The sequence below is a fragment of the Cordyceps javanica genome, chromosome 7 (assembly GCF_051103115.1).
Source record: "Cordyceps javanica chromosome 7, complete sequence".
In the NCBI taxonomy this organism is placed as follows: Eukaryota; Fungi; Ascomycota; class Sordariomycetes; order Hypocreales; family Cordycipitaceae; genus Cordyceps; species Cordyceps javanica.
The window spans coordinates 1-26393 of NC_139301.1; the positions used below are offsets into that span (position 1 = coordinate 1).

A 26393-nucleotide genomic window follows, 5' to 3' on the forward strand; every position below is an offset into this window, starting at 1 on the left:
CTAACCCTAACCCTAACCCTAACCCTAACCCTAACCCTAACCCTAACCCTAACCCTAACCCTAACCCTAACCCTAGCCCTAACCCTAACCCTAAGTAACCCTAATTTGATACGGGCGCGAATGCAATGCCTCTTTCCGATTTCTGTACCATCCCTCATCTCTTTGAACAACTCGAGACTCTCGGCAGCTGGTCGGTCCCTCCGGGCACTCGGACGGCGTTCATATCGATCTTTTTTCTGAACCTCATACTCGGTATCATCAGCGTAGGCATTCCCTTCCGAGATCAGTTTTTGACAAAGCTCATAGAGGCTCTCAAAGTAGTCGCTAGTATATGTAACTTTTTTGGTTTGCACGCCTAGAAGCCCCAGATCATGAATGATGGCATCTTCAAATTCCTGCTTTTCCTTTTTAGGATTTGTGTCATCGAATCGGAGGATCATGGAGCCGGAGAACGCGTCATGGGCAAAGTAATCATTTAGGAAAGCTGCCTTGGCATGACCAATATGCAGGTAGCCACTAGTATGGTTTTAGCGACTGGAACGATAATGCCTGTAATTGAGAGCGATACTTACGACGGCTCAGGAGGGAAGCGCGTAACAACTCCGTTCTCAGTATCCTGGAGCTTAATGTTGTAGCGCCCGCCGGGCTGGTCAGTGACAGTTCCAGCTGCAGCTTTAGGCGGTGCTTTGGTAGATTGCCTAAGGGCTGGATATGTCCACTCGAGATGCGTGAACCATCTCGTAACATTCAGGAATATGCTGCGTCGAAGAACTCCAAATGCGACTTTGTTGAGACGCAAAGCTTTCCAAATTCGCTCGTCAATCTCGCTCAGCGTATACCCTTCGAGAAATGTTCGTAGGGTGAGGAATTGATCAAGATTGTGAAAGGCAAGCTCATTGGTCTTGAAATCCGGAGTTTCTATGGAGCGCAAAATTTCAAGGAGCTTCGGGTGGGGCATTTTGAGCGGACTACTGCGTTGGTCTTCTGTTGTGTCTGCAATAAATGGTGGCGAGGATATTGGTATGAAAGATTCAAAAACAGTGCGGGGTTACCAAAGAAATTTTTAGTGGAGAGGGGGCGGTGTATGCGGCCAGCTTCTTTAAATAGTGGAGTTGATTACTTCTGGTGTCCGGCACCAACAGTAACAGATACGTTGGAGCTGTCAGATAGTAAGCAAACAAATGTGAGGGGCATATTAACCATAAATAAGCAGTTTTGATGGCATAGGTTTCTATGTGCGTCTAACTTCTCTTTTCATAACCGTGCTCTTCTGAGGGAGATGCTGTCCCCTCTTGGGATCTTACCTCGCACTGACTTTCATTTCTAAACTCCTGCTCCTGCTCAGCAAGATCCTTTTTCTCAACATCTGTCAAGTTTTGGAAGTTTGGTTTCCAGGCCGCCAAACACGCAACAAGGGCTGCTGTAGCAAATGCAATCATGGCTTTGTACATGGTGAGGTTGGCCTGTCCATACGACAATCTCACAAGTTCAACGAGCTCCGGTGGGAACTGCTTGATCGTCTCGATGGACGTGAGCATCTTGGCTAGCTTCTCGGGAGATCCTATCACCGGACCAACTTGCCAATTCAGTTGACTGGAGATGATACTCTGTCCAATTGCAATCCCAACAAGACCCCCGAGGACCCTCACTTGCGTGATAGCGCTCATGATAACGCCTGATTGTAGCTAGCATTAGCCCAGATTCGGTAATATATGGATCTTTATAACGCTCTAACTCACTGGTGTCATTATGGTCAACCTCCAGCCTTGCAGCCACCGTCTGGCTGCTTATTCCCACTCCGAATCCTAGCCCCAGAAGGACTTGGAAGCCATACTGTCGCGACGGAACTGCGCTAGCTCCGTCGGGAAGCGTCGTCAACAATCCAAGGCCGACGATTTGTAACGGTATCGCACTTGCCATCATGTACCAGGCTATACCCTTGATTCGTACTCTCGCTGACACGACGCCACCGAGGCCTGATCCAGTCGCTGTCAGTAGAAGCAATGCAAGCATGTCGACACCTGCTTGCATGGGACTTAGTCCGTTTTGAACTTGTAGCCTTTGTGGCAGAAAAATGAGAATGGCCATAAAGGGAAAACCAGAAAAGAAGGCGGACCTATAGAGACGTGTCAGATCTCCTTTGATTTAGTCAAGAATAGGACTCTAAACGTTTTCGCGGAAGCTTATCTCCGAGATATGGATCTAGAGTTAGCACAGATGGGGCTACTTACAGTATTATGAGACCTGAAGTCCTTTGCGATACTATACGAGCCGGGAATAGAGGCAACATGTAGCGGTTCGCCTGACGCTTATAAATGTACCACTGCCACGTTATGAAGCCGAACAAGCTCACACCACCAACAACCAACGTTACCACAACCACAGAACTGTTCCATCTGTAGTGTATCCCGCCGGACTCCAGAGCGAATATAAGAGGAATGCAGCCGCCAAGCAACGTAGCCACACCGAGAAAGTCGATGCCTTCGAGCGTGTGCCAAGTCAGCGGGAGCGGCTCAGGGTTCACTGGGAAGATGAAAATGACAATCAATAGGCATATTACGCCAGGAGGGAGACTAACACGGATTAGATCCCATTGTCCAATCTTGGCAAGGTCTGTAGAAGTGTTGACTGGCTTACTTGAGGAAGAATACCCAACGCCAGGCAGTGGCACTAGCAATGATGCCACCGAGCATCGTGCCAAGTATGCTGGATGTGGCGAAGATTCCACCCATTAGACCAACAGCAACACCAATGTATTGAACCGGTGTCACCTCAGTCATGACCGTCATGGCTAGGCTGTACAGGCCGGCCCCGCCTAGACCTTGGAAGGCACGAAATACGATACTGTTCACAAACATGCCGTTAGTATCTTTCCATCCCTGTGGACCAACTGTTTTATTTCAGCGACATGCCTGTATCCTCGGAGTGGACCTACAGTTGCTTCATCGTCTGACTCAAACCACAGGCGAGCGAAAATATGGTAAAGATAAATAGAGACGCAATCAGGGTAGTCTTTCTTCCCAGAAGATCGCTTGCACGGGCCCAGACAACCAAAAAAGCTATTTGCATAAGAAGAATGGTTGTTAGACACAGAGACACTGCGCACGACATCAAAGATTAATGTAACGTACTAGTATAAGTGATAAGGTACGCTGTCACCACCCAGTTGCTCTTGTCAAAGCCCCCAAGGCTAGATGAAATGGATACCAGCGCTGTAGCGATAATGGTAGTCTCGAGACTAGATAATAAGAGACCTACACCGAGGCTACGGAACAAAAATTAGCGACAATCAGGCCACTCTGCATCGCCGCCCGACACGAACGTCGCGTCCCGTTGTCTGTTTGTTGGTGCATACCATGCTAGCGTGAGCCATAAACTCCACCCATTCATTGCCTTGAGATGGGCAGTGGGTAGACCAAGCTGCTCAGTATCAGGATTTGCAACATGCTGTGGTACGGAGTCTGCAGCAGCATCTCTGTTCGAGATGCTATCTGCCTGATCCATGGTGATGAAAAGCCGGATTCCTATCACACTTTTTCGATTGTTTACCGCCGCTCCTTAGTTGTAGCGTGGTTTTGTCTTCTCCACGGGTCGAGTGCAGCAATGGAGTCTGGAGCTAGGAGGCGTGATAATGAGATGGTTGACATATAGCTGAACCAAAATGCACCCGAGTTCGACGTTCGAGTGGTAAACCACAGCAAGACACGATCATTTCTCGATGTTAATATAGACTCTTTAACTTCTATTCGGCTGCCATTGTGGACGGTGATTGTATCCTTTCTCCTTGCGGTCGGCAACAAATATAGAGCGATCCCGTACACCTGCCCATCAGATGGCCGCTAGTTTTTAAAGTCGCCGCGGGAGGGCCTGATTTTGGCAGGTACCCAGCCGGTACTCTAGGACTGACTTATACTGGAGTTACAGTCGACGCCTTGCCCCGAGTGACTTTGTGTACACACTACTGTTAGAAGTTTAGGCTCAAAACCGCCGACTCCTAAGCTGCCTACATGCGGCCAGCCCCAGTCGGTACGGCTTTTTGCTCCCATTCCGGCTCCGGCAATTTCACAACCACTTAGCATTCTAGCCTGGGGCCTGATACGTTTGCGCAACCCTACGACTACGCTCTCCCAAGGTACTCTACAGGAAATAAATTGAGAAAGAAATATTGTGCGCTTAAGAATACATCTTTTGCACCTGTAGTTATAGTGCGCTTTTCGGTTTTTGTAATTGACCACGAACACTGCCTTACGCTCCCCTCCCGTCCTACGCAACGCTAAACAATCCGCCGACGGGTTCGGCCCCTACATGGGCCTGGTCTGTGTCTTCTCATCCACGACTTTCACATCGCTCATAGTAAACTAGTAGTTCATGACATGCAACTAGGCCAGAAAACTACGTCAAGGCCGCCTCTTTTGCTGGCCGATTTACTGCACTATGAACTTCTACAAGTCTACGGATTAGAGCTTGACCTACTTCCCCGTGGCGTCTCTAGCTTTTCTCATTGATTAGATATTGTGCCTAAAATTTTTGAGGCAAAGGACGCTTCTCAATGAAGATCATCGGGCTGCGTTGGCTGTATTCCGAGGCATCCGGTTCTCGACTTTGCAGAGTTCTGCTCTAAATATGCAACTGGACACTCAATCTCAAGATGGCAAAAATTGTTCTGTGATTTTTGGTATGTCTGTTCAGGAAGTGATGACGATAGAGCAGCAGCATCCACAGTGGTAACTTTCAGATTCTGCTATCATCTCTGTCGAAGCGCTGCACCTGCCAGTTCTTCGACTACCATTATTTTAACATTTCTGATTCAATCATCGCGTCCATCTTTACTCGATTCTACTTCTCGTTCTTTTAGTTCTGTTTTTACGTTACCGAGGTTGTAGCATGTTGATAGAATCAACTGTAGCGGAATAGATTGCATAAGAACCTATAGGGTAACTTCAGGTATGAACGAAGCCGGAAAGCCAGAGCATACCCGATAAAAGGACTACATGTGCCACGTGCAGGCTAATGTTATTCGTGTCGTAGATCAAGCATTTATTCATTGCCACACAGCGCGTTTAGCCCTCATTATTCTAAACAAACTTAAAATAGTATACTAGCTTGCACCAAAGAAAAATTGAGTTCAGAATACGTACATGTTGAAGTCATGTTCTGAGAGGCAATACAACTACCATGATGACTAGGCCAACAGCGGTCAAGGCGGCGACACTGGTAATTGCCCAAAGGTCCAAGTTCCGGGCTTTGAACCAGCCCATTCTAGCGTCCGCGGTTTGAAGATGCATGCCGCGACGTCTTTCAACACCGAAATCTCTTTCCGCTCTCCTTCCTTCCCAATCTGCAAGAGCTTCCTCAATTAGATCAGCTGCCAGAAATTTCCTCCGGGAGGTAATCTGGGCAATAGCACTAAGGCGCTTCGCGTTGATAGAAATAGGACCCTGGCAGGCAGCATCGTCCATGATGCATGTAATAGCGGCGGTAATTTCATCTGCTCTGAGAGACTCTTTCTTGAACGATACCGAGACGCCAGCATCTCTAGCTCTCATTGAGTATTGTATTTGATCAAAGTACACTGGAATAGATATCAGGGGAACACCTGCAAAAGCAGCCTCATTCATTGAGGCTGGTCCAGTGTGGCTGATAAAGATAGCGATGGCGCTGCTGTGTAGGAGAGCGCGTTGAGGGGCAAATTCCAGAAAGAGCACAGAGGGGTGCGCATTGTTGAGCAGATCGCCGACAGTAGCAGTTCCGAGATGGTTAGTATTATCAGTGTCTGTGGCTCCCGGCATCGATCCAGCAACCAATTCCGAAAAAATTAGTTGCGACCTGTTTTTAGACTCCACTGCCCAAATGACGCCGTCTATCTTGCCAACGTCCAGTGCCGCCAAGCAGCCGCGTAGAACATGGCAAAATCGATCGTGAGGCATGAGGACATGAGTTCCCATAGATATATAAACAACTCTTTGGCGGGATGAAAGAAATTCTTGTAGCTGTTCAGTCAATCCTGGAAAGGTTTCTGACAGGATCGGGCCAACTGCAACAACGTTGGGTGGAAGATCTTTAGCAGCCTCCATACCAAAAAATGAATTCACAAGACAGAGATATTCCGGTTTTGAAAGGAGGGCTGGTGCTCTGGAGACTCCTCTTGTCAAACGCATTTTTTTGGTAAGCCGCCGGTAACGCAGATAGTGCCAGGTGGATGTGTAAATTGCCACCGCATTCTTCAATCTTTGCCAAATAGTTGCGAATTCTGAAGTGATAACATCGATCTGTAAACCTGGGATTCCAGGTATATGGGGGGCGTGAAGCATGGCAGTAGGCATCTGTGGCCAATGCATAGCCAGAGGAATATCATGCTCGAGGGCAACATCCCTCGCAGCCTCAACCCAGTAATCCGCCAAGATAAAGTCGGGGCGGGTTTCCGCACCTTGAACTATCTCTTTCAGAGACGAATATACCTCCGGCCATGTTGATTCTATGTATAGTTTGGACTCAAAGACCGGGTGCCAGTTCGAAATCAAATTTGCGTCCCACTTGCACATATTGACATATGCCTGCTCTTCCACACTCCAAGGCGCACTCTTGCCGAGAATATGTACGCGTGATACAAAAGGCCAGTTTTTCAACCAGGACTCACGACCGCTGAGTGTACCAAATTCGATATCATACCCCCTGGTGGAGAGTATTGAGGCAATCTCGAGTACAGGAGCTAAGTGCAGTTGAGTTATTACCATTTTTATGTCGATGAGTTGCAACCAGATCGAAGAAGCTCACCTGCATTCGTGTAGCCACCACCACATACTACGGCAAGTACTTTTTTACGCCGTAGAGCATCGTGTATTTGGCCTACCGATGACTTGTTGTAAGGCTCCGACAGTGAGGAGAGGCTTCGAGAATCCATTGCCCTTGCTGTTGGTGCTTGGATCGTTCAGCTTCTGTCAGAGTATAGTACTGGAATTTATATTATGATAGCATTTCTGTCAATTCCAATGACTGTCATAGCTAGGTTCAAACTTGGTCTGTGGCGATGCAGGCTGTGATGGCAACGTGTGTATGTCGCCTCGGCGACAATTCACACAAACTCGAAAATTAACCTATGCTAAGGCAGAGACCGAATCTGCTCAAAAGTCTCCATTTATTTGACATATTTACTTTTAGTGGTAATTAGGTACGACATAACGAGGCTTGTCCGAGCTGAGTATGCACCAGAGCTCTCTCGTGACAAGGTTTCACCCCCGAGGACCATTTACACTGCGTATCAGCTGCTGCCGTCTTTTTTTGTCTTTATTTCCTAGAGATAGGAGCTCATATAGCAACTTAGACATAACAATAGAGAAAAACGCCATCCATACAGTACTGTCAGCCGGAGGCATAGCTGTCACAATTCTGAGACAGCCCTCCGCGGAAACATTCAACGCAGCATACGGGTTCAAATACTTGCATCAAGGTAATATTCACATTGACAATAGCAATAGATTATATATTCAAACTAATATCTCACGCCCATCGTATACTACCCAATGTGGATGTGTGCTGTACTCCTGTTAAGCTGGATTATAACCGTCAGCAGGTCAGAACTCGCGATTTCCCCCTGAAAGCCGAAAATTTAGAGTCTGCCCTCACTTGATTTATCAAATATGCCTTCTTACATGGACGATGAATACCCTCCAGCTATGTCTTCAGCTGAGTTAGACGCTGATAGTGTTATGCCAATCGCAATTATTGGCATAGCTGGACGATTCCCTGGCGATGCCGAAAACCCTATGAAGCTTTGGGATATGATCGCGGAGGGCCGAAGTGCGCTTAGCAGCATCCCGAAAGACCGATTCGATATTGATGGTCACTATCATCCTGACAATGAGCGTCATGGTTCTATTAATGTGCGCAAAGCGCACTTTATGAAGCGAGACATCTCTGCTTTCGATGCCCCTTTTTTCACCATCTCTGTTGCGGAGGCTCAAGCCATGGATCCTCAGCAACGCATGGCACTCGAATGCACGTATGAGGCACTAGAGAATGGTATGTCCCATCCTAGCAAGCACATTTTCTAAGCCGACGCTCATTAATAATTTTTCTCAGCGGGTATCCGCATGGAAGAGGTTGACGGATCGGAAACATCATGTTACGTTGGATCTTTTACACGAGACTACAATGATATGATGGCATGCGATCCGGACGATCTTCCGTTATATCATAGCACCGGCACAGGCTCTGCAATGCTGTCCAACAGAGTGTCATGGTTTTTTAATATGAAGGGTCCGAGCGTCAGTCTAGACACTGCATGCTCTTCATCTATGGTAGCTCTGCATCTCGGGTGCCAGGGTCTTCGATCGGGCGAGACAACACTTGTACGTGAATCAGGTACCCCCATGTTACGGATGTTTCTAACGTGCGATTTTCTTAACACCAGTCCGTGGTTGGTGGCACCAACTTGATGCTTTTACCCGACATTATGGGTGCCATGGGTCGACTGAACTTTCTAAGCCCGGACGGAAAATGTCACAGCTTTGATCACAAGGCAAATGGATATTCTCGCGGAGAAGGTACGAATGATTGATTCAACGATGACCAACATCAGCTTTCTAAAATGAAGAGTACAGGTGCTGCTTTCTGTATTTTAAAGCCACTGCATTTAGCTCTTCAGGACGGAGACGTCATTCGAGGTGTCATTCGCAACTCTGGGGTTGGGCACGATGGTAACACTCCTGGAATTACCAACCCGTCCGGAGAAGCGCAGGAGGCTCTCATTAGACGTGTTTATGCTGAAGCCGGTCTTGGCCTTGGCAATACCGATTACGTTGAGGCTCATGGCACAGGTACACCTGCTGGTGACCCTGTTGAGACAGGTGCCCTTGCGCGTACCCTGGCTGCTTCGAGGCCGCGTGGCAAGCCTCTATATATCGGGTCAATCAAAACCAATGTCGGGCATCTTGAGGGTGCCTCGGGCCTTGTACAAGTCATTAAAGCAGTCATGATGTTGGAAAAAGGTGAGATTCCTCCACTGCTATGGTTTGATCAGGCAAACCCGCGTATTCCTCTGGAGGACTGGAATTTGAAGTTGGCGACGGAGCCCACCCCGTGGCCGAATCAAGGGCCTCGACGCATCTCAATCAACTCTTTCGGATATGGAGGAACTAACTCCCATTGCATCATTGATGATGCATTTCACTACCTGAAAGCACGGGGTCTCTCTGGCAATCATCATGTCCGAACATTTGGCACCCTTTCTCCAAATTCCACTCCTGACTCGGGAGTCGGCCTATCTACTCCTCTCAACGCATCTAATCAGAGTTTTACTGCAAGAATCGATTTTGAAAAGTCTACCGTAACGCCTACCCTTCTACTATGGACAGCTAACGAGCAAGACGCCACTTCTCGAAACGCCAAGATTCTCTCAGACTACATCGCATCAAAGCTGCAGACAGACGAGTCCCCAAAAGTTAAAAAAATGCTTCTTCGAAAGCTGAGCAAAACCCTAGCAACCCGGCGGAGCTTGTTGCCTTGGAGGACATTTGCAGTTGTCAACTCACTAGAGGACGCAGTTGCCAAACTCACAAATGTCGCGACCCCGCCTCTCCGTGTCACGTCTAACGTCGACATCGATTTGAAACTGGGTTTTGTGTTCACTGGACAGGGTGCTCAGTGGTTTGCTATGGGCAGAGAACTTTGCGAATATCCAATCTTCTACAGCAGTCTTCAAGCTGCCAGCAGCTACCTCCTCGGGCTTGGTTCGTCTTGGTCAGTCGAAACCGAGCTTTGCCGTGACGAGGACTCCACGAAGGTTCTGTCCCCTGAGATTAGCCAGCCAATATGCACAGCCCTTCAGGTTGCCTTGGTGGACCTGCTGCAGGCATGGGGCATCCGGCCAGCTGCTGTTGTTGGCCACTCAAGCGGTGAAATTGCAGCTGCGTATGCAAAGGGGGCTCTCTCACGAGAGAATGCATGGAAGATTTCATACTATCGTGGCTTACTTTGCAGCAAAATTCGCGAAGTTTCACCACACATGAATGGCGCCATGATGGCAACAGGGCTTGGACCCGATGAAGCTATGTCTTACATTCAGCGACTCAGTCATGGAACTGTGACAGTGGCCTGTGTCAATAGCCCTAGTAGCACTACAGTCTCGGGCGACTTTGCTGCTATCGAAGAACTGGAGTTGCTTATGCAAGCTGATGGACATTTCGCCCGGAAATTGAGAGTTGGCGTGGCCTATCACTCTTCACATATGCATGTAATTGCGCAAAGATATGAAGAAGCTTTGAGTGATGTGAAGACTGAGCCCGATGGTAGCGACTGTGTCACCATGTTTTCCTCCCTCACTGGCACAGTGATTACAGCCAATCAAGAACTCGATGCGAAATATTGGGTTGCGAATCTTGTCAGCCCAGTAGAATTCTCCGCTGCGGTACAATGCATGTTGAAGCATACTGAGGGTAAACAAAGGCAAGGATCGAACAAATGCTTTGTTGACCACTTGATAGAGCTGGGTCCAGCAGCAGCATTAAAGGGCCCTATCAAACAGATATTAAGTCACCAGTCTGTTGTCACTCAAGCGGCCACCGTCACATATCAATCGATCCTCGAGCGAGGCCAGAACGCTTGTATGACCGCGCTGGCTGTGGTAGGACATCTTTTCCAACTAGGTGTTCCCCTCAACCTTTGTTCCATTATTGAAAAGTCAGAAAGATTTTCGCGAGATGGATTCCTCGTTGACATTCCTCCATATGGATGGAACCATTCTCTGAAGTATTGGTACGAAGGCGCCATTGGTCGCGCTCATCGCTTTCGCAAGCAGATGCGAAAAGATCTTTTCGGGCAAGAAACGGCTGATGCTATCCCGGGCGAGCCGAGGTATCGAAACATTCTTCGCCTTAAAGAGGTGCCATGGATGGCTAGCCACAGCGTGCAGGGCTCGTATCTATACCCTGCTGCCGGGATGATGGTCATGGCAATCGAAGCTCTGGCTGCGAAGGCGGACAACACAAAACGCATCAAGGGTTATGAGCTTCGTGATATTATTATAAATAAGGCAATGGTGATCCCGACGAGTGAGAGGGGCATCGAGACCATTCTCAGTCTCAAGCCGTTTCGCCACGGCTCTCAGGCTCTCACGTCGTCCTGGCAAGAGTTTGAGATATTCTCCAGAGTCGAGACCTGGGAGCTTAACTGCGCAGGTCTCATACGCATCGAATACGAACCATCGTTCAAAAACGATGTATTCACGCACGAGGAAGGCTTCCTAGCTACGAAACATGCCGACATGTACAAGCATGTGCGTAGCGAATGTCTCCGACCGCAGAGCACCCGAGAATTCTACAACCACTTAGAATCTATCGGCCTCATTTACAAAGGAGTCTTCCAGAGTTTAACGGAAGTGCGCAAGGGAGACAGACAGAGTACGTGCGAGCTGGAGATTCCTGATACTAGGAGCATCATGCCGCGTCAATTTGAGTACCCTCACGTCATACATCCGGCTACCCTGGACAATATTGTGCAGATGGCTCTTCCAGCATCATCCAGAATCGATGAAGAACTGGCTGTTGCCATGGTCCCCGTGTCGATAGAGCGGCTCTTTGTCTCAGCTGATATTCCTAGTGCGCCAGCCACTCTCTTGCAAGGGTATTCCCGCAGCGAAGCTACCGGCTTTGATGGAGGTGAGTGCGCCGTCGTCGTTTCTGACAATACATGGGCAAAACCTCTCGTTGTTTTCGAGGGGCTCAAGTGCAAAAGGCTCAACGACGCCGACGTGGACACTGCTTCGGCAACAGAAAAGAGCCTTCGAAAACTTGGAACGAGTCTATACTGGAAAGAAGATCTAGATTTTCTGAGTAAAGAGAAGCTGCTGGAGCTCTTCGACGAAGACATTGGAAGACAACTCCCTGTTACAGAAAAACAAACTTACATTGAGCTTGAAATTGCCTGCTTGATCATCTGCCAAAGAGTCTTGAGAGAATGCCCCAAGCTTGATTCAGAGATATTGGACTACAACCTCAACTTATTCCACAACTACATGCAGCACTGCATTGATCGCTACAGAAGTAATGAGCTCCCCTATCAGAGCCAATGTGAAGGCATTGACTGGCTGGGCATGACTACCGAAGAGGAGGATCAGCTTCTTCAGCGGGTTTCAGCAGCATCAGCAGACGGCAAAGCACTTGTTCAGCATGGGAAGTTTCTCCCAAAGATTCTTCGATGTGAGATTACCGCTCCTCAGGTGCTCGTGGATGGAGGCTTCCTTGCCAATTTTGATCATTCCGGGCTTGGGAATGACGCCCAACACGCTCAAATGAGCTGGTACATTGACTTGATGGCACACAAAAATCCGAACATGAAAATACTCGAAATTGGGGGTGGCGCTGCCAGCGCTACTGTTCCGATTTTGCAGAAGTTGGGAGGCGCGAATGGCACTGCGCCGCGGTTTTCCAGCTACACTTTTACCGATGTGAAAACGGCTTACTTGGAGAGGTCAACAGACAAACTCGCGCCCTGGCTCTCTTACATTGATTTTTCAAAACTCAACATCGAAGAAGATCCGACGGTCCAAGGCTTCGAGGAAGGGCAGTATGACCTTATTGTAGCTTCCAAAGTTCTACACGCCACCCAGTCGATCTCAAAGTCGCTTGGAAATGTCAGGAAATTATTGAAACCGTAAGAAACAAGTCCACATCGCTATATCAAGAGGAGCTGACTAACCAGATAATAGTTCCGGAAAATTGATTATGTCCGAAGTTACAGCGATAGGAAAGATGCGCGCCCACATGATTGTTGGTACTCTCGACGGCTGGTGGTGTGGTGAGGAGGATGGCCGAAAGTATGGTCCGACGCTTGAGGTTGGTCAATGGGAGAAGGCCCTTCTTGATGCCAAATTCAATGGAATCGAGGTCAGCTTCCAAGATGCTCCGGCTCCCGATACTGGCGTTTCAGTATTTGTAAGCGGTATCCCTGGTATTGATGAGATACCGGTTCCCAAAGAGGTGCTCATCGTGACACCGAACATTTCCGACGACGATGTCGCTCAAGCCGCAATTGCTTTGCAGGATGAGCTCATCGAGCATTGCGCTACGGTTACCATTACCAACTTGGCAAACACCATGGCCTGGGATAACAGCGACTTGGAAAGAAAGTCCTGCATCTGTCTGGTAGATGCTTGCGCTAGCGGAGAGGGATTCCTTCAAAAGATCGACCAGGAGGAATGGGACGCATTGAAACACTTGATTTTGCTCACTGGCAATATTACATACGTCACCAGAGGTGGTACTCTGAATGGCGAGAACCCTTCGAGCAATTTGATGACAGGCATGGCTAGGACCATCCGGTCTGAGCACGTTGGACTTGGTCTCACAACCGTCGACATGGAGAGCCATACATCCTTAAGTCGCAGAGATAACATTGCCGCCCTCATCAAGGTGTTCATTGCAGCAAGCAGGGCTGCAAATAGCGACCAACCGGAATGGGAATACGCTATTCGAGAAGGCAGACATATGGTACAACGAGTGCTTCTCGAGAAAGGTGTCAACGACATGGCTTCTACCTGGTACAGTACGCCTAAGCCCATGCAATTGACATTCAAACAGTCGGGAAGGCCACTCAAGCTCGGAATCGGGACCCCTGGACGCCTCGACACTCTTCAATTCGATGATGACGTAGTAAGCCGGAGAGAACTGGCCAGTGACGAAGTTGAAATTGAAGTAAAGGCAATCGGGTTAAACTTCAAAGATATCATGGTGGCTATGGGTCAGTTGACTCAACCTGCCCTCGGCCTTGAATGCTCTGGTGTCATCAGCCGCATCGGCAGCAATGTTACTGGTCTCTCTCCCGGGGATGAGGTCATGACTTGGAAACTAGACACATTCAACAATTTCACGCGCGCACCTGCTGCTATGGTTCAGCGTCTGCCCCATGGAATGACCATGGTCGAGGCTGCATCGATACCCATGATATACTGCACTGCATACCACAGTCTGGAAAATGCCGCCAGACTGCAGAAGGGTGAGTCCATCCTCATTCATGGCGCAGCAGGGGGAGTTGGCCAAGCTGCCATCATCCTGGCCCAGTCTATGGGGGCAACTGTTTTTGCCACTGTATCCACCGACACAAAAAAGAAACATTTGATGGATACATATGGCATACCCGAATCCAACATCTTCAACAGTCGCGATAGTGTCCATTTTTCGCAGGCTGTTCTCCGGCTAACAGGTGGGCGTGGTGTTGATGTGGTGCTTAATTCCTTGGCCGGGGAGGCTCTTCGAGCGTCGTGGAGGGTTATCGCGCGCTTCGGCAGGTTTGTCGAGCTAGGCCAAAGAGACATTGTTGGGAATACAGGACTCGACATGGAACCGTTTCTTCGCAACGTTTCATTCCACTCTGTCAACATGACGGATTTGCTTGATTGGGATGTTGCCACAGCTGCTCAGGGCCTGGCTAAAGTTGTTGAGTTGTTAAACAACAATATCATCAAGCCAGTAAGCCCAATAAACACTTTCCCTATGTCTCGTATCGAGGAGGCATTCAGAACCATGCAGACTGGAGCTCATATGGGTAAAATTGTCCTGGAGGCTCACGACGACGACCATGTTCCAGTCTTACCCGCATCTGCTCCACCAGTCAAGTTTCTACATAACGCCACTTATGTTATTTCCGGTGGCGGCGGTGGACTTGGTCGCTTCATTGCAACTTGGATGGTAAAGAACGGTGCGAGGAATATCCTCCTGCTGTCCAGATCCGGTGATTCTAAAGCTCCAGTGCGAGATCTCAAAACTAGTCTCGAGAGCTCTGGAGCTCGAGTCGGTGCATGGGCTTGTGATGTTGGCGACGAGTCCGCTGTCAGAGGCGTCGTTGAACGTTGTCAGCAGGAGTCCTGGCCAGCTATCAGAGGTGTCATTCAGGGCGCAATGAATTTGCAAGATGCTGTATGTATAATGTCGGTCAATAAAAGGGCCAGCGGGCATTCTAAGCTAACCTGAGGAACAGATTTACGAAAACATGACTCTAGATCAATTCAAAGATTCTATCAAGCCCAAAGTCAATGGCAGTTGGAATCTCCACAAATACATGCCTCAGGATGTGGACTTCTTCATTCTACTGTCTTCAACTGTTGGTGTCGTTGGCTCAAGAGGTCAATGCAATTACGCAGCCGGGAATACCTACATGGATGCCTTAGCAAGTCATCGTCGCAGCAAGGGTCTTGCCGGTTCCGCTCTTGATCTGGGGGTCATGCTCGGTGTTGGGTTTTTAGCCGAAGAGACTACAGCAAAGGTGCATGACAATATTCAATCTTGGGCTTTTCTTGGAATTCGAGAACGCGAGTTTATTGGCATTTTGGAGGCTGCCATGCGAAACGAGAGCAGTTCCGGCGTTCCAATGCCACCTCAGCTGATTCTGGGTCTCGGTACTGGCGGTATGATGGCACACGGAAAGAAAAAGTACCCTTGGTGGTTTAATGACCGGAAGTTCTCCCATCTTGTGCAGATCGACACGCAATTGGTTTCCCAGACCGGAGATGGCGACACGGAGACCCCCTTGAGTGTCGTTCTGGCCAATGTCACCGATCTCGATCAGGCAGCCGATGCCATAGCAGCCAAGCTTGTGAACAAATTGGCTAAAAGTCTCATGATGTCGGCTGAAGATATCGAACCATCGAAGTCTGTTAGTAACTATGGAGTCGACAGCCTTTTGGCGGTGGAAGTACGTTCTTGGCTTCGTATTGAAGCCAGAACCGAAGTGTCAGTCTTTGATTTATTAAGCAACATCCCCATCAGTCAGCTTGCACTGAAGTTAGCAGCATCCTCCAAGGCAGTGCCAGAGGCTGTGCTAGCGAACAAGACCTAGAAATGTCACATGTCAGATGGAAAGTATAAATGTGTGTTGGGAATGGGATTATTACTTACAGGAACGGCTGATACGAGGAATCAAGAGGATGGGTTAGGTTAAGGACATAAAAGGACATAGTTTCTTAAACTTCAATCTCGAGCTTTCAAATCCGCCGTCATTGAATGTCATTTATGCATATTTCATTCTATTTGCTTTCTCCCGCTAATACTTGAGAACATATTTTCTAGTTACTGGATTATCTGAAGTTCATCAGTCCACTTTTGTAGAGCCCCTCGTAAGTTCGTGATTTTAGACTGAGCTTGCGGAGCGCCTTCCAGCATCGTGATGGAATAGAATAATCTCTCTAGTTGCTGAAGATGAAAATCCATGGTCCTTGCATCCAATATCATTGAAAGCAATGGCTGAGTTCCAAGACAATCTTGCTGTGACCGCCATTCCACACCATAACTTGGCTCTCGCAGGCTCCCTGGAGAAGGGGAGGGCGGTCGAAGAGACCACGCATTTCTATGGTGCTGCAGCAGAAGCTGATAAATATCCACAATAGAGTTTGTAACCGAAACAGCCAGTAAAAAACACGAATATCCCGGTTCTTCCACAAATGAATGCGTGTCTCTAAAAACGGGGAGAACCAAGTCACAGAATGTGCCGACTGTGCTAAACACTTGATGCGTCCGTGAGTCTTGCTCTGCGCCCCCTGTATCAACCACACCATTCTCTGTGAGCTCTTGGCGGTAGGCATGAAGCCTGAAGAGTATTTGAGACAGCTGGCTATAACATTCCACCAGCGGGGGCGTGATAGTTTGGCTTCGGAACAGTCTTGTCGAAAAAGTCGCAGGCATGTGTTGCTCGATGAGCTCGTCTTGGTCGCAACGAGTGGTATCGGAGGTCGTCAATAATAGGCTTTCAGGAGTATATGTCCCCTCCGAGGTGTTGATAAGTAGTTGGGGATCGAACATAAGCTCAGATGTGTGATCCTCGCGACCGCGGACTTCTTTGGGCTGGGTTGGTGCCGTGTTGATAGACCGATCCCCGTCCATGAATCCAGTGATATCAGGGAATCTGATTCTTTTCTATAAGTAGGAGTCTTTCAAATACAAGAGATTGGCAGTTCTTACAGACAGGCCATGTAGGAGCTCATGCTCGCTTCTGCGGGAGTGACGCTCCCGTTCTGCGTCGGCTCAGTCTTGTCGGTCATAGGACTCAAATAAGACGGCTCGTTATTTTGACCAGTAAGGAGTAAAATTGAATCGTCCCCTGAACCATCAGTAGGTTCCATCGTTGCCGATTCGAATACGTTTTCGTGCCTGGAGTGTTGTAGCTCTTCCGGCTGAGAGATAACAGTCTTCTGCGCCGCCGTTGTTACTGCGGGAAGGCTCAAGTCCTGTTGTGAGTTTGACGGACTGATCAACTTCTCCTGGCGTCGTTTTCTACCCTGCTGTCGAGAGGGCCGTCCCATTGGATTTCGCGGGCTGTAGATGCAAACCTGTCCGCCATCCCAGCAATTGGCACACGCGCCACGACCACGGGAGATACATCGAGTTTTTCTGCGATGACAACTATCGCAGGCGTCACGCAAGACATCCATTCTGCTATAGACTGTGGGTCCAGGCGTGCGATATCGAGTCCAAGGAGATGTTGATGAGCGTAGGATGCAGGCGGCTTTTGCAATGTAACGCGGGGCACGTTTGGTCAGGCGGTTATGGTGTCCCCGGCACTACGGTTAGATACATATGCCCGTTCTCATTCACCACCTTGTCTTTTATTGATAAACGAAAGCTCTTGGTGGAATCTCCATGGTTGCGAGTCGGCATGTATTGGAACTTTTGTTGAGGAGAAGGCCTATCAGGCGTTGCTGGAAGGCTGGGGGCGTCAGTGCAGGCTTACCCTCAGCCCGCTGCCGACATTAACAGAGCCGTATTTACTGATATTTAATAGCCAAGCTTCCTCCATTTAGACGACCGCCACCTTGAACTGTGTTCAGGCTAGCTGGCTACCTAGAGAAGTGCGCCATAAGGCTAGCAAATTCTTGTTATTGTACCTGCCAAGCCGCAGACAATGCAATCTTCATATAAGCCCTAGTGGTCTTAATATAAATCTTAATATATTCATAACAGGTTGAAATAAGATCACGCCCGGGCTTGTGGTGTGGCGGTCTTGACGGTTAGCGCAGCCTGCAGTACACGAACATTCCCTTCTCTCTATTTCTAGCTAGGGTCCATGCCCAAAGCCTGGCCCCATAGTTCTTCCCTTTCAGTAGCGTCCCATTGCTACTTCAATAATACTGGTCCTGAGGTTTCTGAGGGAGTGGCAGCCGCTTTAGATGCGCCCGCTGTATTTAAGCATAATTGTAAAGTAACACCCGTAACTAGAGAGTAGCGGGCCTCACGGTTTAGGGTTCTCTGCCGCGCTCCATTTAGAGGCATGTCAATGGGCAGAAAGGCTTGCATAATGATGGCCGAACTGCCACATATATTCACGTTGACTTTCATCTTTCGTTTAGTAGTCCTGAGAATCGCTCTTTGAGCAGTCATGAGTCTCAAGCACGAACGCAACAGGTCATTCAAGCGGTGCTACTGTAGCCTTGGCCTCATTTGACACATAAGAAAGCATTTAGTGACGTATACCATAGCTATATACTGAGGCTAGAGGGAGCGCTTGTCAGGCCGTTTCAACACCATGAATTAGTTTTCAGAGAACGGATACGGCGTTTACTGGTAATACATGGCCCTTTATAGACTAGTCTAGTATTTCGGTGTAAGACGATGCTTGGGATCCTTCCTATAAGCATAAAGCTCTATCTGGGCTTGCTCCCCCTCACGCGATATTCAGCCACATGCCAGCGCCGTAACAGCGCATTCTGGCTCGAGTCTGATAAATATTATACACTAGCTATTTTGGGTAGTAATGAGGGTATAAGGCTGCCGTGATAGGGATCCAAACCTACCCTTCCCACAAACGTCGTTACTCGTGGTACCAAAAACTCAACTTGGTATCTAACCGAAATCAAGAGCAGCTGGCCTATCGTTTCAGGCTATTGAAATGGACGGGAAATTCTGCAGACAATATGTCCAGGGTCGTTGAAAATTTCTAAGATGTAGTTCTATCACAAAAGAATTTGATGCACACAGCAACCATACCTGCCGTTTATTTATTTCCCGCAAGCCTTGCAGGAAACTCCACCACTGCGCGCGCTCCTTCAAAACTACTACCGGTATCGAAGCGTTGTCAAATCAGCATACAAAACGGGCGGAAGGCATGTCCGTATCCAATTGCGCCATGCATGCATCCTGCGAGCCTGTGGTCCATCTCGTCGTAGCCAGCCAGACTTTCCATTTCCAGCACACGCCATCCTATTGTGCCCGCATTCGCGTGGCACCTATTGCCTCTAGGTAAACACTAGTTACTCCGTACAATGGTTGCACTGAGACTGGCCTGATCATAAAATCAGAGACATGGCTTGCCTCTCTTACGCACACGGTTCCAAGTTCATAGGTGGGGGTTGGTGCTAATTGATCAGTGGTTCCTCCCTTTTGAGAAATTGTTAGTGAGCTTTCGGTGAGCTGCCTCGTCTTACATGGCATCCATACCACGCCATGCAATAAGTTACAACTTGAATAGGCTTGAATAAAGCTCATATGAACCTGAAGATGTGGCTTGCTGGCTGCTGGCGCGTTTTCGGATAAGACAGCCAACCTCAAGAACAGAAATGGCCAGTCCTGAGGCCTTCAGCACTAGAGCAGCCTTGTTTGGTTGAGACAACAAGGTAGCCAGGAGAAGCATGAATTTTCAGCTACGACGCGTATCTGACAATGCGCCCATTGCATTGCGACATGAGGGGCGGAGATGCAAAAGCCAAGCCGCGTCGGTACTCCAACGGCAACCCAGCTGCTGATACGCCAGATTGCCTAGTTATAGGCTCGTTCAATGGGCAGTGGCGTGCTGAGGAGCCTTCTTATCCACAAATAAGCCAGCAATCAAGGTGCAGGCTAGCGCATCATTGGCCAACCTGCTAGAGTGCTTGAGGCTGAGACCCGTGGACCAGATCCCACCCGACAAGTGAGTCTGTCTCGCAGGTTGAACGCAACAACGGGAACTTTGTCGTCTCTATCAAAAAGCGGACGCAAGGTCTTGTTTCTCAGCTATCTCTCCTGAGATTGGGTCTCATTTGTCCAGGTATCACAAACGATGTGTTGATTTCGTATTTCTGTCCGGATACAGAAAGGATAGCTTCAAATGAGACATATATAGCTTATGTTCGTGGAGGTCTTGGCGGCAGTTGATAGCAAGCAAGCTTCAGCGAGTGTGGATCTCCAGCGAGCCAGGAAACAATGGAGTCGAGCATGGGAAAGGGCTGTCGGCTCACGATGTGGGAGCAGTATTCGAAATCTAGATGCTTCGGAGCTCCACAATTCTAGTCAAAAGGCTGAGCTGCGGAAATGCAGCAATTCATCCGGTCAGGAGCACCAGCATTGAGCTGGTCCCAACGGCAACGGCTATTCGAGTGCTTAGCGACCATGTAAAAAACCCTCAAAGATATCCGGCCAAGTCATCACACAGGCGCTGTCAATTACGGCTCGGAATTACGCATGGGTACAAGGATATACTACTTTGAGCCATTTTTTGCTGGTCTGTCGTTGCCACAAATGATAGACCCTTGTCTCATGGGTCTCATGTAAATCCTGGGCTGATGTGGAAGAGTACAAACCAGTCCACCTCGCGAGCACAAGGCTGCTGAGAAAGGCTTCCAATCAGTCGCTATTCAGAGCTGACATTTGACTAATGAACTGGATAATTCGACCTAGTCAGAGTATCTGGCAAAGAGTCTCTAACTAGAGCCCAAGCACCAAGATACCCTCTGCGCTCAAAAGCAATCCGCCACTTTTGCTATTACTCTTCTCACCACTCTACAGCGCCTACTGATTACTCATATCAGGCGGCCGCGGTTAGGCAAGTAGTCTTCCTGTCTTCCTCAGTCATCCCTTATTAAGGGTAGGCCCCGTTCATTTGCTATTAACTTCAATATAATTCTCTCTCCGTGTAGGCATAGAATCGATCTATTAGTTGATGGTCTCTTGTGATAGCTTCTCCTACGGGGGCCAGTTTTTTTGTCACCCCCTTGGCCCCCTCTCTCTCAGGTAGCCTCTCGCAAGCAGCCCTCCTCAGCCTCCCTCAGCCTCTCTCAGCCTCCCTCATCGTGCATCCTTGACAGCCCTGTCCGAGGCAGCGTCCGGAGCAGCATGAAGCAAGTCTCTGGAGGCTCTGCAGCTAGGGTTAGTGTATTCCTATTCGCGTTCTATATACTGAATTCAGAAACTTCTAGCCTGGATTGACCATAGTTTTAGAATTCTCTTACATAAATTTCCGGAGCCGACGACAAGGAGGGGGCGGTAACATGACCAATTGATTAGCGATGTATGTCTCTTGATTTAAGTATTTTCGGGGCAGGAGTGTTACAGTGCTATACTGATACGGAACCCCAATTTACTGCGCCAAACCCACCAGCGGCGCAAACACAGAAGTAGCAGTGAAAATCCCAGTAACCGCGTAGCGTACATATTACTGGCGCGTACATAGTAGAAATGACAGATTCGAACGAACATTCGAACGCAACAAGCATTCTACTTCTACACTAGGACTCCTATCCAGTAACTATTCGGCTATTTGATCGCCAATCAAGCCGAGCCAGCAACAACTAGTGTGTAGATCTGAAGCAGTGCGCTAAAGAAGTGCGTCAAGACGGCAGCAAGATGGCAGCAGGACACGCTCGAGGACTCGAGCTGGTGCAGGTGAGCGAATGCCAAGGAAACTTCCAGTGGCCTTTGCATTGAAGCAGCGTACCGCTGCGGGGAATTTTCGGACCCATTGAATATCATCTTCTTTTTTTGTAGATTCTTTCATTGTTTACTCTGATAAAATCTCAAGTTTCTGGATAGTGACATCTCCAGCCTGACATCGCTCATGGTGCTTCTTGTGGGAGGTTTTTCGGCGTCAATGTCGTATTCGTCCAAACTGTGGCGCGACAGAGCACATGTGCGTACATCGTTGGTGTTTCCCGCAATGCTGATGAATACCATCTGACGAAATGTTTCGCCGATAATGCTTCTTTTCTTGTGTGGAATTGAGTGTGGGAGAGAGGTGGCACTACCTACTGTGTATAATAATCTCATTGCCTTATGCCGTTGTCGTTGGTTTCGTGAGGGCGTTGAAATTGTTCTTTGATTACTTACTAATAAGCTAGCTACGTAGTTACACCCAACGTCTGCTGCCACACACGATCTCATTCAGTGTCCATGGCGAGTCCCCTATCTTTCCAACATGCCCGAGGAAAAACAAAGATCTATCCAGTGCAAAAGCGGTACAGAAGCTGCACTTTCGTGTCACTCCTGAATATGAAGCCTGGCCCCTGCAACACTGATTGAACCCATTTGTAGTGGGTATACAGAGTGGCGAGAACTTCTTTCAGGCATAGTACTGCGCTGCGACGTCAGCATGAGTCTTCCCGTCTCGCCTGTATGCCCGTGTCGTAGTCAGGTTCGATAGATCATGACGAAGAGTACAGTATCACATCTTCAAATAGACTTCAGAGCTTGTTCTAAGCGGATGGCTACTAGGGGCTTGTCTAACGCTCTGCGTATAATATTAGTTGTGCCCGCAAGCTTGCAATTCCATTGAAAGATAGTCGTCTTCAACGAAGGCGTTCAACCAACCTCGGAGCTGACGCCATAACATTGAACGACTGGCTCAGAGCTGGCGCGTAATTTTTAACGGTCATGAGCCAAGTGAGTGGGCTAAAGGTACTAGTTACTCAATAGCGTTTTCCAGTCACTGGTATGGCGCTGTATCACCCTAATTAGTAATTTGAACGTCTTAGTCCCTTTTCTTAATAAATGGGGCTCAATTTCAAAACGCATTGTCAGAAGGGCTATTATTGCATGGCGGTCGTAGCACTGCGCAAATATGTCTTCTGGTGGGTTCTTGTAGAGATCAGCCCAAACGTGATTACATCAGTGTGTCATTCGTTGAAGCTGCGTACTCGTAACCTATAGAACCAGGAAAGTGTGTCCGCAGGCATAATACGAATGCAAAACGCCTTGTATCGTCGCTCGACAAGCATTCTTATGTTGAGTATAAATTTCCCAGATATATCCTCCGCCTGTAGGGTCCCTAATTCCACAGCCGCATACAAACAGCAAAACCTGAAAGACCGCAACTATTTCAGTTCTCATCATCATGTCTAGCACCGCCGTTTACACTTCTTCTCAAGTAATTCCTCTCTGCATTGGTGCGGAAAGTTCTCAGACAGCCGCCACAGCCCTCATCATCGATGAGCCCGAAGGATCTCAAAGCTTGCAAGATGGCGAATCAAACACGGTTCGCACAGAGAACTCCAAAGAAGATTTATTTGCTGTTACGCCAATCCATACCTATTTATATACCATGATTGAGCTCAGCATTGTCCGCACTTTGTTCTCCCGCCATGTTTTCGAAGCCATTCCTGTCGAGCACGATATCTCTGTCGAAGATCTGGCCAAGAGAACTGATATCGAAGTAGCGCTTCTTAGCCGCTTCATTCAGTTTCTCGTAGTTGCCAAGTGCATTGCGAGCCCATCTCCCGGTCGCGTTGCACATACCGAAAAGTCTCGAGTATTCCTTCACCCTACAGCTGTCAATTTCCTCTCGCTCGACGTGGACTTTTTCATGACTCCAGCGACCCGCTGGTCAGACTATTTCGAAGAGAATGGCTGGAAAGAGCCACAGTCTGCAAAGCGCACACCTCTTGGCCTGTGCTACGGACACCCAGATAAGTCGATATACGACGTCATGCCTCTACTGCCTGGCAACAGAGCTGCCATTTTTAATGCTGCCATGGCAGATACTATCGATGAAATGAAAGTCGTAGGCTACTATGACTTCAGTTGGATCGCTAGCTACGCCAAGAAAGATCCGAAACGTGTCTTACTTGTCGATGTCGGCGGCGGCAAGGGCCAAGCGCTGAAGGCTATCATACAAGAGAACCCAAATATTCCACCCCAAAGGTGTGTGTTACAAGATCAATCTGGCGCAATAGAAGAGGCAATTTCCGAGGACGATACGATAGTGAAGAATATTCCAAAGATGATTTCCAGCTTCTTCGAGCCACAGCTCATCAAAGGTAAGTTGACTCAGAGCTATCTTGTTTAATGCCTCCCTGACAAGATTAAGGAGCTCTTGTGTATCACATTCGAAGAGTCCTCAACGATTACCCCGACAATGAGGCACGTGTGATCCTGCAACAGTGCCGCGATGCGTGCGATGGCGACTCGACTGTGCTAGTCTCGGAGCAAATTCTCCCTGACAAGCCGTCAGTTGGCTTGGCGGCCATGGATATTTACATGATGAATTACGGTGGCAAGCGTAGGACATACGCTATGTTTGAGACACTGGCAGCATCGGCTGGCTTCAAGATTACTAGCATATCAACAGATGAAGTGTCCGGTCAGGCCATCATCTCTCTGGTGCCAATGTAATCGATCGAATGGTCCTGGTTTGTGGAGTTGTAGTTTGGCAATGGATGTTCTTTTATCGTGCTGCACGGCTGTTGATAGTTCCGGTGTGGCTTCAATGAATGTAGAAGGCCGTTGAATGGTGATCGAGATTTTTCCTTTGAACGTGAAAGGCAAGGCCAGTATAACATGTTTTAGTGTTATACTTGGCTTTAGGTGGAATTGTTCTATTATATCAGTAGATTTACGAACGTTATTAAAATTCCTCGGGATTCAATAAATAACTAGACTAACATAGATTTTTTAATTCTGATAATATTAATTATCAATAGAATTATAGGTCTATCAGTACACTGCCTAATGTAGTGTATAGTTGCGTATTTTTTGCCGCCCAACTATTACATTTTAGCCTGCCGTAAGGGCCATTTGTTTGTCAGTCAAGAGCGAGCCTGACCTAGATACTCCCTCGGACTATAGGAGCAAGGTGTCATACTCACTCTCCTGTAGTTATATAGGCATAGGCCACACAAAGTACTCGGTCCTATTGCGTATATGATCGTCCAGGGTCTATTCTATTGCGGTGGCTCGTCCAATGCCGCCCATTTGAGAATTTCTTCCTCTATTGAGTCCATTGCTTTCATCTTTTCATTCTCCAGCTGCACCTCCCTCACACGTTGTGTATACTTGCTGTTTGATAGAATTTCATCCACTCCCTCTCGAATCTGCGTCTGAGATGGCGTCCCTGTTCTCAGATTTACACCGACACCAGCAAACTCACCCCGATTGGCAACTTCTGGCTTATCTTCGGACCCACCCGCTAACACCATTGGAATGCCATTGACAATACCATGTATGAATCCGCCATAGCCGGCATTCAGCACAAACACAGCGGCGTGAGGCAGGATAGCGTCGTAGGATAGGTAGTCCACGACATGGGCATTTGATGGTATGCTGACCACACTAGACAGCTCGGCACCTCTGCATCCTAAAATTGCCACGACCACGAGATCATCTCTGTCTGCGAGAGCATGCATCGTAGGTATAAGAAGATGATCGTAGCGCATCGCGACAGTACCTTGAGAGACCACCACGACCCGCTTCGTACCTTCGACGATGGCATCCCAAAACGGTGGCTTGGCAAAGCTTTGCTTCGCAAGACGAGGCGGCAAAGCACCGATAAAACGGACTTTAGGATGAATATCGGAACGTTGATATTCCAGACTCGGTGGACACATCTGAAGCGTCACATCGGCCGCGGTTGTGATGACATCTAGTGGATGGCGACCTTCCACGTCTTCTAGAGTCTTTGCGCCCAGATCGGTGAATGTTTTCATTTGAAGAGCCATGGCAGCTGCAAGAGGCCCAGAGAGTAAATCTGCATACATTTTGTTATGCCTGCTACGACTTTCTGGCGTCCCATCTGGTATAATTGCTAGGCCAAATGGTGCGCTATCAACGCTGTTAAGTGTGTAGCTGCATGCGTTGATATTGATCGCACGAGGTCTCGTGGTAAATCCCTCTGGCAGAGGTGCACCAAAGAACAACGGATGGTCGCCGAGGAAAAATGACTCCGTCAACAGCAGGATTTTATGTGATGGGTTTTCTCGTCTGACCTGCTCGAGGGCTGAGTAAAGGACTGCCATGCGGCTGGCGGTGGGTTCAATGAAGAGCTTGATCAGGGCGGCGCCGAGACGATCGCGCTCATCTGCTATGTGACCGAGCTCGGAAGTGATCTTCTGAATGCCGTCGTAGGGCGGGACGGGTAGAAACTGCGCCCCCGCCGCAGCTGTGCGCTCTTTGAAGTCCTCTCCCGCAAGAAGAGTCACATTGTAGCCGCGGATGACCAGCTCCTCGACAATACGCAAAATAGGAAATGTGTGGCCATCAGCAGGAGACGCAAGCGCCAGAATTTTCAATTTGTACTTGTCAACCCCACTGTTGGTTATGAGATCGGTGCGCGAAGGAGCCATGATGAGGAGTAAATAAAGAAGCAAGCGTGACGAGGAAATTTTCTTTCGGGAAGTTTGGCTTGGAAATCGCTGTAATTTATAAATTCTAGTTGAATGCCCGTCCAGGGAG

The 26393-nt window shown here is 48.5% G+C and overlaps 5 protein-coding genes across 5 annotated transcripts; 2 read left to right on the top strand and 3 right to left on the bottom strand.

Moving 5' to 3' along the window:
• Positions 1-148: 148 nt before the first annotated feature.
• V2A60_009519 (uncharacterized protein) lies at positions 149-958 on the bottom strand (the record flags this gene model as incomplete). Its single annotated transcript, XM_083260784.1, has 2 exons — positions 149-516; positions 573-958. Coding segments are annotated over 2 exons (754 nt in total), but the record flags the coding sequence as incomplete, so codon positions are not given.
• Positions 959-1241: 283 nt separating this feature from the next.
• V2A60_009520 (uncharacterized protein) lies at positions 1242-2858 on the bottom strand (the record flags this gene model as incomplete). The annotated part of the gene is made up of 4 exons (XM_083260785.1): positions 1242-1675; positions 1740-2116; positions 2232-2573; positions 2638-2858. The coding sequence occupies 4 exons, from the start codon at positions 2856-2858 to the stop codon at positions 1242-1244; spliced, it is 1374 nt and encodes a 457-aa protein (XP_083116911.1).
• Positions 2859-7673: 4815 nt separating this feature from the next.
• V2A60_009521 (type I polyketide synthase) lies at positions 7674-15828 on the top strand (the record flags this gene model as incomplete). The annotated part of the gene is made up of 8 exons (XM_083260786.1): positions 7674-8019; positions 8080-8348; positions 8411-8543; positions 8601-9909; positions 9979-10433; positions 10482-12648; positions 12704-14909; positions 14971-15828. 8 exons carry the CDS (start codon positions 7674-7676, stop codon positions 15826-15828), a joined length of 7743 nt encoding a protein of 2580 aa, XP_083116912.1.
• Positions 15829-23061: 7233 nt separating this feature from the next.
• On the top strand, positions 23062-24338 carry V2A60_009522 (uncharacterized protein; the record flags this gene model as incomplete). The annotated part of the gene is made up of 2 exons (XM_083260787.1): positions 23062-23983; positions 24034-24338. The coding sequence occupies 2 exons, from the start codon at positions 23062-23064 to the stop codon at positions 24336-24338; spliced, it is 1227 nt and encodes a 408-aa protein (XP_083116913.1).
• Positions 24339-24886: 548 nt separating this feature from the next.
• V2A60_009523 (uncharacterized protein) lies at positions 24887-26284 on the bottom strand (the record flags this gene model as incomplete). The annotated part of the gene is made up of 1 exon (XM_083260788.1): positions 24887-26284. The coding sequence occupies one exon, from the start codon at positions 26282-26284 to the stop codon at positions 24887-24889; it is 1398 nt and encodes a 465-aa protein (XP_083116914.1).
• Between the last annotated feature and the right edge of the window lie 109 nt (positions 26285-26393).